The following is a 14201-nucleotide window of genomic DNA, read 5'->3' as shown; positions in this document are numbered from 1 at the left end:
GCTTTTCGCGAGGCCGGGCTAACTGTAAACCCCGTTAAGTTTAAATGGATGCAGACTGAGGTTAAATACTTAGGATATATTTTATGTGAGGGACAACTTGCTTTAGACCCCGACCGTATTTTAGCCATTCAAGATATGCCCCTTCCTAGGAATGTCAAAGCTGTTCAATGCATTTTGGGACTATTGGGCTATTATTCGCGCTTTATTCCATCCTATTCTGATCTTACTTCCTTTTTAACAGATAAAAAGAAAAAGGGTCTTCCCTTTACGTGGTCTGGCAGCGATCAACAACAATTTGATAATCTCAAACAAGTTTTTCTCAAACATACCGTTTTAGCTTTGCCTGATTTTTCAAAGGAATTTGTTTTGCAATGCGATGCTTCAGGATTGGCTCTCGGGGCTACCGTGAACCAACGTATGCCAGACGGGGCATTGCGTCCTATTGCCTTTGCCTCTCGCAAACGAACAGATATAGAACGCCGACAATCCATATACGAGGCTGAATGCTGTGCCATTGTTTATGGATTCAAAAAGTTTGAAACATATTTAACCGAGAAGCACTTCACTCTTCAGACGGACAACCAAGCACTTTCTTGGCTTTTACGCCATCCTGAGCAATACGGCAAATTTGGTCGTTGGTTGCTCTATTTGTCACGTTTTTCTTACTCTGTTGAGCACATTGCTTCTCGATTGAATCCCGTTGCGGATTGTTTGTCGAGAATGTATTCACCTGAGGAATTCCAGGTTTCTCCTCAACCTATTACCTCTCTTGCCTGTGCTGCTCCAAAATTTCAAATTATTCCTTTTAGTAAATCTGATATCCTTGACCTTCAGCACAAAGACTCAGTTTTATTTCCAATCATTCAGAAATTACAAACGGGTCAATCCTATAAACATTATGCTCTTTATAACGACTTACTTGTCTGGCAACCTCCACATTCTAAATCCTCATTAGTTGTCGTTCCGCATACTTTGCAACATCTTATCTGTCGTTACTATCACGATACCCCCGTGGGAGGCTCCCACTTAGGTGTTCAAAAGTGTACTAAGAAAATAATGACTATATTTTGGTGGCCATCATGTATTCAAGATATCAAGACATATGTTAAGTCTTGCGATACGTGTCAAAAAGCCAAATTAGCTATACGTAAACCTCCTGGTTTTTTGTCATCCGAGATCATCAAACTTCCTTGGCGACGACTGTATATTGACCTGGTTGGTCCCTTGGTACGTTCATCCAAAGGGCATACATATATCTTGGTGGTTGTTGATGCATTTTCTAAGTGGGTTTCCCTTTATCCTCTTCGGGGACCCACATCTAATCACATAGTGGAAAAACTTCGGTCCTTGTTTCTGGTGTTTGGGGCGCCGTGTGAATTGGTGTCTGACAATGCATCATATTTTCGATCTCGCTATTTCAATTCCTTTTTATTTGAGTCTCGAGTCAAACATATCTATACCAGCGCATACTATCCTAATCCTTCCCTGGCAGAACGTTTTATCCGTAATCTCAAGCCCTCCCTGATTGCCTATCATTCGGAGGATCACACCAAATGGGACGTTCATTTGAACGCAATTTCGTTTGCCTTCAATACGGCAGTCCAGGATAGTATACAAACCACCCCAGCACAGATTCTGTTTGGACGGGACATCGATAGACCCATGAACTTCTTTTGGGAATTTAAATCTGATTCCGAATTGGCTGGTCCTCCTTCCGCGGATCGTGCCAAATGTTGGGCGCAAGCCTTCCGTCATTTACAAAAGGCATGGTTGACAAGACGTAATAGATATGACTCTAAAAGGCAACCTTCCTCCTTTAAGATTGGAGACTTAGTTCTCTATAAAACCTTTCCCCAAAGTAATGCCTTTCAGAAGGTCACTGCAAAGCTCCAGCAACGTTGGGCAGGTCCTGCTAAGGTTTTTAAGGTTTTGGGTCCCGTCACGGTTCTTTTGGTCGATCCGGAAACAGAAGTTTTCCTCCGGAAAGTCCACATTTCTCATATCAAACCCTATCTTCGAGAAGAATCCTCCTTAGAGGTGGATTTATCCGACACTCATATGGCTTCACTTCTGTACCCCACCCGGGATAATGCAGAGTCTTGTTTGTATTTGACTCAGGTTTGAACTTTTCTTTGTATATTTGTATTAGCATTATAAGAACTATTGAAGAGGTATTTATTATGTACAAATTAATTGATGTGTGCACGTTTTTCAATGAGTACTATATTCACATGCTTAATATTATGTATCTTTTTTCTTATTTTGTGTGTAATATTTGGGCCTTTTTTTTTGCCTCTCATTTCATATCAAGTTGAACCATCAAATCTTTGACGATAATATGTACAGTATATAATCTCCTGTACTATTTGGCTATATAGATATATGACGGATGTTTGCTTACATCTTTCACAAATTAATATTGTAATTGATGCTCCTAATTCTTATTTTTTATTCCCCTCCCTTAGGTTTCCTCGCCCCTTTCCTATTCCTTTTTTTATCTTCTATTTCTTCTTCTCTTCTAATTCTCTTTTTTTGTTTATTTTTCATGTTTTCCGAGGGAACTTATGTGTTGAGTGTGCCACCCTGGAAATCATCGTTTTGTGCATCAACCAATGCAAAAATAAGTAAAACCAACATATTGTTATTTAGGTCTACCCATTGGATAGTGCATCGTTTCTGGTATTATTTCTCAAAATTCTTTCGCCACACAATGTTATATGGACATCTTATGTATCTGGTATCTTTAAGGTCACTGTATGATCAAACTGGTGTTTGAATTCATGTAAATGTTCCCCCCTTTTTTCTTCGACTTTATGTTTATACCCATTGTACGAGGGTAATCAAAATTGTCATATTAACATTTCACCCCATGGAGTCATTTCGATTGCAATCGATTCTTTTTCATGCTTCATTTTTTCAGGATTATCACGGTATCATATTTATTATGTACATTATTTGTGTGTAACTTGTTTACCACTCTGTGTCTAGTCAAGTTATTATTATCTTCTAGTCCTAATCATATTATTTGTGTGTGCTTATATATATATATCATTATTGGTACTTGTTTGTCTACAGTCACATATTTATGGTTCTTTTATAAAGACTATTAATTGTATAGGTGTAGATCCGATGCTCCCAGCAGGTGTTATTGAATGTTGCTATAGTCCATGTACCCTTTACTTAAATTTTGCGTATTCTACTTGTTCTATAATAGGCATATATTTCTTCTTTTGCTACGTGGGGGAGTTTGTGACGTTTTTTCCTACGCTTTGCATACAAAAATGTATTACGTAATAATTCCGCGTGGAAAAAGCGTCACACTTCCTCATTCTTCGTACGCCTTGCGTCTCGCTTGTCTTTGTTGATTATAATAGCCCCCGCTAGAGGTCTCTACGGACCTCTCGCTCGGTGTTCGCTTCTCGAGCAGACACACACAAAACATCGGCAGTCTCAGTTCCGACTTGGCAGACCTACGCGAAAGCTGTCAGCGTGACTTGGGTCACGAGAGGAAGACAGGCAGAGAGTATGGTGTTGGTTTAAGCGTGCAAGTCGTCTCGCGGGCGAGACTTTAACTTTATTCTGATTGCGTTTGCACGCTCCGTTATTGTTACTCTCTATGAAGTTCGGCACGTCAACGCGAGATAGAACTACCTTTTGGACGGATCTCATACGCTTGCAAGGAAGTTGCATTTGATTGGAGCGAGAAGTTTAACGAGGCCCTGTTAGATTTCGTCAGTTTCCCGCAACGTGGACCTGTATCCAGAGCTATAGTCGAGGGACGGATTTGATGGACGTTTCCAGACGTTACCCCAATATTCAGATACCAGAACGTGAAAGAAGGCAGAGTTCCGTTTGACTGGCCGCCCCTTGCAGTGTTGAATTGGAGGTTGGAACATTTTGGAAGAGATTAATGGAGGTATGTACAGTGTCGATACGTTCTCTTAGTTCTGCGAAGCCCAAGTCGCGAAACTGGGTTAGAATCCCGTTTCTTTATTACGATTGAGTCAAAAACTTAAACGAGTAAACGAAGTAAGAACGGGCGACGAAAGTTTAAACTATTCTTGATTGCAACTATACATGTGGGACAATTAATGTGACACCACTAGTTGAATATATTGTGATACGACAATGAAAATGATGGAACTTGCGACGTTCACGTAACATTGAAATTTAGCGAGGCGTACGAATGATAATTCCCGTCCATCGTCGCGAATCTTTAAATGTTGGAATAATTAACGTTAGGGTGGCACAACATTAAATTAGATTAGTGGGAGCATCAAATGTAAAAAGGGGAGAATTGTATAAATTATTGTGACAAAAGCATAACAGACCCAAGTGAGTCATTTGTTAATTAATTGTAAATATTCGGTTTGATGTCCAAGTGGATTTTACAATGTGTATAAAGGAAGGGATTTAATCGTGATTGTAATTCATGTTGCTGTTAACGTCTAATTTTGTAATACGTATTCCTGATACGTTAAATGACGGGTGGTAAATTGTAAGAAAGGTTTGTTAAAGTTTCAATTGGAGAGATTTTCTAAAATGCAATTAAATTGGGTTTGTTCATGATGAAATGTTTCTCACATTGTTGATTATTGAGATATTGATCGTTTCTTGTTCGAAATTGAATCTAATAAATTTTTGACTCAAGTCTTTAAAATCTGAATATTGTTCTATACATTTTTGTTCACGAACCTTCCACATAAGAAAGTGAAGCTGCGAAGTTGTTATTGGTAAGAAAGGAAGTTATGAACTTCATCGAGTAGGATTGACCCTGCAGTGTTTTCTTATGAATAGTTAGTGTGTATTTTTGTATTGCAGGATATTTTGGAAGAATTGTCAAACCTGAGTGAAATGTTCCACGATATTTTGTGAATGCCATTGCCTGTTACTTGATTTGATTGATTTAAAGGTGGGGACCAGTACCGAGAATTATATTTTTCTTTATTCTTATGCACAGCCTTGTCATTGGTTCTCTATTGAGACTGAGGTGGCGGCGTTAAAGCGTTGGCCAATCACCTCAACAATTTGCGACTTGTAACTGTTGGTTGTTGCTTAATTTATAGCGCGTACATTAATTGATCCCGGACCTATTTCTTCACGCTTCCCATAAGGCTTTATTGTCCCTTTTTTCAGTGCACAGCCAACACGTTACAAAGTGCACGTTACGCTCAACTCCTTGCACAGTACGTAGTTCCTGCCTTGCAAGAATGAGGATGTTTAGCGTCCACAATCTTTATGCAAGATGGAGCAGTCCCACATATTGGTAAACAAGTAACGGAACTTCTTCGGGACAACTTTGGCCCTGATTGTGTCATCTCAAGGGGTTTTCCCGATGCTTAGCCTTCCCGTTCAATGGACTTGATTCCGCGTGATTTCTGGCTATGGGGATACCTGAAAGATCGTGTGTACCACGAATGTGTACAGATGCTGCCTGAGCTGAAAGCAAGCATAAACCGGCATGTCACTACGATTTCCAGGGGCATGTTTCGTGCAACTGTTGATCATGCTGTGCTACACTTCCAACAGGTCATTCACACTTCTGGCATGCATATTGAACACTGCTGTACTGGCCGAAACCAACAATAAAGATTTGTACACCTAGCTTATGTTTTTCCATATTCATTATTACAGCGCCACATTTCAACCCAGTGGTGAAAAATGGAACTACTATTTTTATTGCCATCCTCTTCCCCATGGTCTGCATAGTGGATTCGCCAAATTTCAGAGTTCTACAATGCCTCAAACAGGCTACAGAGGGCTCTGAGTTGGGTAACTTTAATTCTGGCCACCCGATATGTACCACTAACAGGCAATAAATTCAAATGTATTATAGTATATGACAGTTTACTTTTGTTTATGCCTCGAACAGATCAACATGTAAAATCAATAACAGACTAATATAGTGGCAAATATTTACATCAGAAATAAAATTTTATTGTACATGAAGAGAAGAATATGAACATTAAATGGCAATGATAACAAAGAGCAAGACAAAGGGAGTGAAGATGCGAGAGGAGGAGGAGAGGTTGAAGAAGAAAGGAGTCAAAGGAAAAGTAGCTGAAGCAGGAGAAGAAGCTGGAAAAGATAACAATGATGGTGATGAAAACTGAGTAAGAGAAGATCTATTTTCAATTAACTAGTCTTAAGTTTACATACTATAAAAAATATTCTAATTGACTTTTCTGTTTTTAAATGATATTGCATCTCCCTCAGTATCAATGTAAATTGGAAGGTGTAATTATATATTCTCACACACAGTGTGGCAAAGGTTCACTGGGAGAGAATTAAACTCTTTAGTGATTACTGCATGTAAGAGGAGGATTAGATAAGTTTCCGGCCTAACACAGAAAATGAACTCATATTTCAAAATCCTTTTAGTATGTTATGTAGCCATGTCTTAGGAGGATGTTTTGCCTAAAATCATAAATGTAATCCTAATAGTTGTCTTGTGTCGCAGGTTTGAAGTGACCATGGTGGAGCTGCATGTGACTTTTACCAAATGTGAGAAGAGAGCAGTCATCAAGTACCCCTTCACAAAGAATATGGGAGCAATGGAAATTTTTGATGAATTGACACAGACAATGGCCAATGACTGTGCTTCATATAGCACAGTGAAATCGTGGGTGGCAGAGTTCAGGAGGGGGAGGATGAGCACCGAAGATGAGGAGAGGTGTGGAAGGCCCAAAACAGTGGTGACCCTGGAAACTGTGGATAGTGTCCAGGACATGATCCTCGCAGATAGGCGAATTGGTCTGTCATGTATTGCAGAGACCCTAGGGATCAGTGTGGAGTATGTGCATTACATCGTTCATGAAGAACTGAGTACAAAAAATTTTTCGGCCAAGTGGGTGACAAAACTTCTCACAGCTGATCACAAGCGGGCAAGACCAGACTGTGCACAGAGTGTGTTGGGCCATTTTCCAGCGAGTGCTTCCAACTTTATTAAACAAATTGTTACTGTGGATGAAACACTATTACATGAATATGATCCTGAGACCAAAACTCAGTCCATGCAGTGGTGTCATAGTGGGTTACCAAAGCCGAAGAAATGTCACAGACAAAAATCCACAGGGAAAGTGATGGGTGTCATTTTTTTGGATTGTGAGGGGGTAATACTTAGCAAATATCTAGAGAAAGGAACTACATTGAATGCTGAAAGATATGTGAACCTTCTGGACAAATTGCATGCCGCTTTGAAGCAAAAGAGGCGAGGAAAACTGTCCAAATGCATCACCTTCTTGCAAGACAATACTCCTTGCCACAAGACAGGCCTTACGATGCAAAAACTGCATGAATTGAAGTTCGATATCATTGACCATCCCCCTTATTCTCCAGATCTGGCCCCCTCAGACTATCATATTTTCCCAAAATCAAGATGCACATGAAAGGTACTGAATTTAGTGGCACAAAAGATGTCACAGCAGCTGTAGACGCATGGTTTGCAGCACAAGACAAACTCTTTTTTTATTATAGGATAGAATTGTTGCAGGATCGCTGTACCAAGTATGTCAACCTGAAAGGGAACTACGTTGAATAAAATGCTAACTTGTTCTATCTGTGAGGAGCATTTTTGGATTGGTAACCTTACTGAAAATCAGTGAGATCATTACAACCCAGAAGTTTCTACGATTGTACACAAATCCTTCCCATTCAAAGAAGAGATTGGCCAAGACCTTGTCTGCAAGTGGTGCAACTTTGAACTTCTTCCTTGCAGGCAAAGATGGATAGAAGCTCCCTTTATTTTAGGTAGTGAAAGTAGGAACCCATGTTTCATCACCAATGATGATGTGGAATACTGTTGAAGGAAACAGAGGGATGGTTGACAATGAACAAGGCACTTATCATGAACACAATTTGCAGTTCTCCGTGGCTCCAGAAGATAAGATTTCTATCATCATGGAATCAAATAGACAAGCAAAACTAAGGGACCAAGTGGAAACATAGTGAATGGTATCCGTATTCTCTTGAATTTTAGTGCACACCTCAACACATTGACCTACAATAGTTGGGTGTATATTGTTCATTGAATCACTTGTACTCTCTGCAAAAGTCCTTGTTTTAATACTAAAAGATATTAGAGATGGGACAGATTAACCGGCATCCTATCAGCATTAGCTGATATCGACTTGTCAGTAAATTTACTGATAATTATACAGATCCAATATTTATTAGTGTAAGCTTCTACTATTTCGTTATTATTTTTATGAATATCAAAAGTACAATAATTCATTTAGTCTAGTTATGTAAGGCAAATGCCAGAATACAAAGTTTGTTTTCTGAGGCAAAATCCTTTAACATCACCTTTTTATTTACATTGATTACGGTGAATGAACCAGTCAGGGATTTTCATGGAACATGAAATTTTATTGAATTGGTAGAATAACAATTGTCAGTAAAGGTAAATACGAGATCAGTACAGGCAAAAAATATCATATTGATCCATCTCTAAAACATCTCATGCAGTTCATGAAAGAAGCTGTAAATATTCCTGACCATACACACATACGGTTAGTGGGCCTATATTAGCATTGTAGAATTGTAATGTTATTTCCCTTGTAGTTTACAGTTGTTACAAGCACATAAATACAATTTTTGATGTAACGTTTCAGAAGAACACACACTTCCCTTCAACAGACATTTATGAAGGGAGTGTGTATTATTCTAAAATGTTACATCAAAAATTGTATTTATATGCTTGTAAGAACAGTAATCTAAAAGATAAATAATTCTACAATGCAAGCAATATGTACAAAAACACTATAATGACTGAATGCATATACAGTATAGTAATACATATTCTCTGCAACTGAAATGCTTTTACTTACTCTTAGATAATCATATTGGCAACTCCTTGCAACTTCCAGATCATACTCCCATATAGTTAATTCTATGCTATGGTTCCAACTAACTGTAATGAGCCAATCACAAGAAACTCTTTCAGGATATGGTCCAGGGTAACCTGGTGATGTGAATTCTCCAGACGGATGAGTAAACTCGCCACCACAACCTGTAAAACACAAAGGTCATTGTTGTGATTTTTCATTCTTGTCAACACAAAACACATAAACAGCATGATAAAACATACTTGAAAAATAAACTAAGCTTTCGACTCCCGTCTTGGAGCCTTTCTCAGGGTTGGTCGAGAGCCTGAGAATGCAAGTTGTTTAAGCTTGGACATATTTTTAAAGTGTGTTTATGTGTTTTTGTGTTGTGGACAAAACTGCAAAACACTACACTTGCTAATCAATATGATTGATTATACACATAACTTGCTGCTTCTTCATCCTCTCAGTCTCTTGTCCAGCTTTGAGGATTACTCAAAGCCAGAGTCAGAAGCGAAGACATATTTTTGTAGTGTGTTTTCTGTTATGAACAAAAATATCTTTATCAGCACATGGTGAAAGGAGTTTCTTATTGTAGTGTTATCTTTCAGTTTTTACCTGAACCTTTGATTCGATGGATTTCTATTATTGCAGGTACAGTTTGTGTATGAAATTAACTCCAGAATATCTATGTTCTTCTTAAAGGTTCGCATAACCACTTTTTATAGATGCAAAATAATCTAACACTGATATTTTTAGTGGCTTTTCTTTTATTTTATCTGCGACATTTCGTTATGGTTTCCCAGAACTTTTTCAAGCTACACTAAGATATACATACGAGAAGGTATCAAAAAGTTTTGCCTGTTGAGGCACAATTTGTTTAATAATGGAAAGATTGAAACAATGAACATACATATAGTTTGCCTGTAAAAAGGTAAAGTGTTCCCCTGTGCATAGCACCACGCCATGAAGGCGTATAGGGGGTGAGGGGTTGTTTCTCCCCCTCCCCTCCATCCATGCTTTTTTTTCAGTGGAAAGTAAGTTGGTTAAGATTCCTGAGCCACCTTCAATTTTCTGCACAAAAATGGAAGATTTTAACTTGCCAGATGAGTTAAAGGAGAAAGGGAAGGTCAGTGTCAATAGAAGGAGGAGGGGAGGGAAGACAAGAAGAGTAGGTTACAGGATGGAGGGAAAGGGGAGAAACAGCCAGCTATGACACCTGCAAGGAAAAACCAGTTTACCTAGGAGGAAATAAGGACACACAGATATTTATTCCTTAGAAGTGTAGAGTGACTAGCCATGTGAGGTTGTGTTAATGTATGTATATCTTAGTGTAGCTTGAAAAAGTTCTAGGAAACCATAACGAAATGTCACAGATAAAATAAAATAAAAACCACTAAAAATAACAGTGTTAGATTATTTTGCAAATTAACTCCAGTTCAGTAATAGAAAGTAGAATTCCTTTCTCCTCATGCATACAAGGCCTATTTGGAAATTAACATCTTATAATTTAACATAAATTAACAATTTATTCACTGGTCAATACTTTGCAGGAGTTTGGATATTACACAGGATCCACAAAAAATGCCATGCAGCACTTTTGGGAAGTTTGAAGGGTTTAATTTATTTTGCACCAGCATAGCACAAAGAATCTGCAGTAGCTCAGTCATTAGGGCATCTGACTACCATGTGAGAGACCCGGGTTCGATCCCCTATGGGGGAGAACCAGGATTTTTTCCAACTGTTCAAGCAGCTCCAGCACCCACCCAGCGTCCCATAAAGTGGATACCTGGAGAAAACTCTGGGGGTTAAAGTTGTGCTGATTACATCACCCCCACCTTCGGCAGTGATCAAGAAAGTGTGGGGTCTAACTCCACACCCTCTATACACCTTTATGGCATGGTGCAAAGCACAGGGGAGCACTTTACTTTTTTTTTTATAGCACAAAGAAATTAATTTTGTGATTAAATGACAGCTATTTTAATATCCTGGTGTAATTCTTGAATATTTTAAAAGCAAAACTCTGAAAAATGTATACATATAATTGCAGTGAAATATTTACATGTTAATCTTTACGAATGTTTTGAGCAATTTTTAAATATTACAATTTTCAAGCACTGGTATTAATAAGAATCAGGAAGAGTATCGGCATCAGTATCAATAGAGGTTGAAAGTGGTATGTGCTTAGCCCAAGTAAAAAAAAATTAATGAATGAAAAATTTTGATGCATGCAAATGTTATCTGCATGCCTATGTTGATAACTGATGTTTATCCCCTTGGATGTTCAGATATTTGTCATATTATGGAAGAAGTTTCTGTACCTCATCAACAAAGAAAGTAGCCAGTGGTGGACACTGCCCATTAACTCTTCAATTTATGTGAAAGCTTCGATTTCCCAGCCAGGATTTCATGTGGGGAAAAAATGGAAATCAATGGGAGCAATGTCCAAGCTATAGGGTGGTTGTTGTGTACACATCACAAAGAAAACACCATAGCAGCATGCTCATGCTTGCAGTTGCATGGGAACATGTGTTGTCATGAAATAGAACAACATCTGTGGGTAACATTCCTCTTTGTTCATTCAAAATTGCTCTATTTACAGTTTCCATATTTATCACTCATGAAAAGGTGTACTCATGCACAGATAGACTAATGACAAGTGGACCTACAGTTTAAAATGAGATCCAAACCACTATGTGCCTCCACCAGGGATCAGACCCTGGACTGTAATGTACACAGTGTTAATTTGATAATGAATTTCAGCTGCGATGTCCCCTTCACCATGCAAAAAATGGATTACTCTAATAATTTTGTATTTGGTAGGATCTTTCATTACATCATGTATACGTATAGTGTCTCACATTTCATAGAGGAATCAGTAGAATGACACGTGAGCCACCTGACTACTGGTTAGGTCTGTACATTTTGTCACATTTTACATCCTTTCAGACGTTGACTTCCACATATCCATATGAGGAGAGCCCAGAATTATCCACATGTGACTTATATTTTTTTTATGTTGGCAATGCTGATTGTTTATATCGAAACACCTAATGATGTGTTTCACGTTGTGCTCAGTACAAATTACAATTGAGGCATTGAATGAGAGAAGGGGTCAAGCTACAAATCTATGAAAATTGAGTTACAGTGAAACCTCGATTTTACATTTTTTAAGGAACCAAGCTGAAAATACTTGAAATGAGGGAAAATGTAAAATCGAGGAAACTTTTACAGCATTTTCTATGTTGAGACCATCACGATTGAATGTATAATGCGGGAAAATGTAATATCCAGGAACGTAAAATCAGGGTTCCACTCTATATGTTGGAATGCATGAGCCTGCCAACATCTTTTCATGTTCTATTGATACAAGGCTCATTCAATATATAACCGGAAATATGTTGTAACAAATATTTATTACAAGAACCAAAAGAAACTACAGTACTATGTTTCAACACAGTCCCCCCTAGTTCAATGCACTTGATAAGGGCACTGATTCAACAGGGAAAAAAAATCTTTTGGAAGTGTGCGTAACCACTCATGCACAGCTGACTGGATTTCGTGGTTATTCTGGAACCTCGATCCACTTAAAGTCCGCCCAGCCAAAGAACGGACTTGAGGAAACCCAGACTTTTCACCTCCAGTTCAAGGGGGAAAAAACAGTGTTGCTACCAGTTGCTACATGCCTGATTTTTGTCCAGTCGTACACGACACCTCTTCCTGTCAACATACCCACTTGGCTTACATTTCAGGGAGAGGCAGGAAATCGGAGACCCATTTGCTTGCTACGTGGCGGCAACCATTAGGCTTGGCCTTGTTGAGGGTACCACCTATTTAAAAAACTACTCGAAACGAAAAATTTGGCAACTCAGAATACCACGAGAATTCCCCCTCACCACGGCAACTGGACAAAGCCAAATGGTTAAGTGGTTTATGTGACCCTTCCTCACATTTGACAGAAAAAATAAAAATAGAATTTCCAAGTCCATTCTTTGGCCAGAACCACTGTAGTTCTTCTTTCAGTGGGCCAAAGGTGTGGAAATCCGAAGATGTGAGATCGGGCAAATATGGAGGGTGGGGTAAGCACTCAAACTTTAGGCCATCGATGGTAGACAATGTGACACTAGCAGTGTGTGGTCTCGCATTGTCATGGAGCAAAAGAACACCAGTGGACATCAGACCACATTGTCTCTGCAGAATGGCTGGTTTGTTTTTTGCACAAAAGCTTGGAGTAGGTGGTACTGTATACATTATAGCCTCTGGGCATTGTACGTATGAAGTAATGGCAGAGAAAGAGAGGCAAATCATCTCCCATATCAAGTCCTCCACTTGAGCAATGTTGCTTTTCGTGACTGCAGTGACAGAGCGACCTGGACGCAAAGAATCTTCAACACTGGTTATGTCCTGTTTGAACTTCTCAGCCCACTCATACACTTGTGATCGACTCATACAGTTGTCATAATACTGAACTGTCATGTGGTGATGAATTTCTATCGGTTTCATGCCTTTACTGAACAAAAATCTCACGACACTTTGCTGCTCCAGCTTGGAGCACTCCCGTAAGGGTGTCTCCATCTTGTGTAACTGTTTCCAAGCATTCCATGCATGAGGCAGGCATGCCAGCCCCAACTATGAATAGCTTAAAGATGCCTTCACAAAATATGAAACATATAACAATCACGGTCTTATTTTAGATTTTTTATACTACTTTTCCAGTTATTTATTGAATGCACCTTGTATTTTCACTAACAGTAGCTTCATGGCTTGGCTCCACAACCATGTATTGACTACTGACCAAGATTAGAAGGTGGGGAGTGTCAGTGTGCAGCCTTAGGAGTGAGAGAATGGATGAAACCACACGTGGCTTATCTACTTCTCTCGTTCAGTTCCTCAATTGATACAGCATTAAAATGGGTTAGAAATAAATTAAGGTGAGGTGTGATAATTTCGCACCAGGCATGCATTTATTTCAATATCATCCGAAAGGGCACTGCTACTAAAGAAAATATACGCATAATTTGAGAGTATGAATTTCTCCCCATGTTGCAAATGGAAGCAGTTTTTAAAGTTGATTATTAAGCTAGATACTGTGTTTGAAAAATATGATGAATAAGTATTTACAGAATCCCATGTATTCCTTATGGAGAAACAACTAAAAATTCAAGTTACGGCTAAACAAGTGGGAGTTTTGATTCTCTCTTGCGAAAATATCATCTTCAATGGATCCTCTACCCAATCATATGATTTTTTCCGCCATCGGAAGTTTAATATTCTCAAGAAAACGAATAAAATAATTCCCCCATAAGCATAATGCATTTCTCCTTGCCTCCAACCGCCAATCTGGCAGTGTTGCCAAACCTGATGTGCATAAGAGAG

General features: G+C 38.8%; 1 protein-coding gene across 1 annotated transcript in view; it reads right to left on the bottom strand.

Moving 5' to 3' along the window:
- Positions 1–14201, bottom strand: part of LOC145978140 (cubilin-like) — a 416836-nt gene that overhangs the window by 231370 nt on the left and 171265 nt on the right. Inside the window, exon 29 of the mRNA XM_083110579.1 lies at positions 8829–9010. Coding sequence (XP_082966705.1) covers positions 8829–9010 — 182 coding nt within the window. The remainder of the gene's footprint in view (positions 1–8828; positions 9011–14201) is intronic.

The sequence above is a fragment of the Lepisma saccharinum genome, chromosome 24 (genome assembly GCF_977018435.1).
Source record: "Lepisma saccharinum chromosome 24, izLepSacc3.1, whole genome shotgun sequence".
Taxonomy (NCBI): domain Eukaryota; kingdom Metazoa; phylum Arthropoda; class Insecta; order Zygentoma; family Lepismatidae; genus Lepisma; species Lepisma saccharinum.
This window is presented reverse-complemented; position numbering and strand designations above follow the sequence as displayed.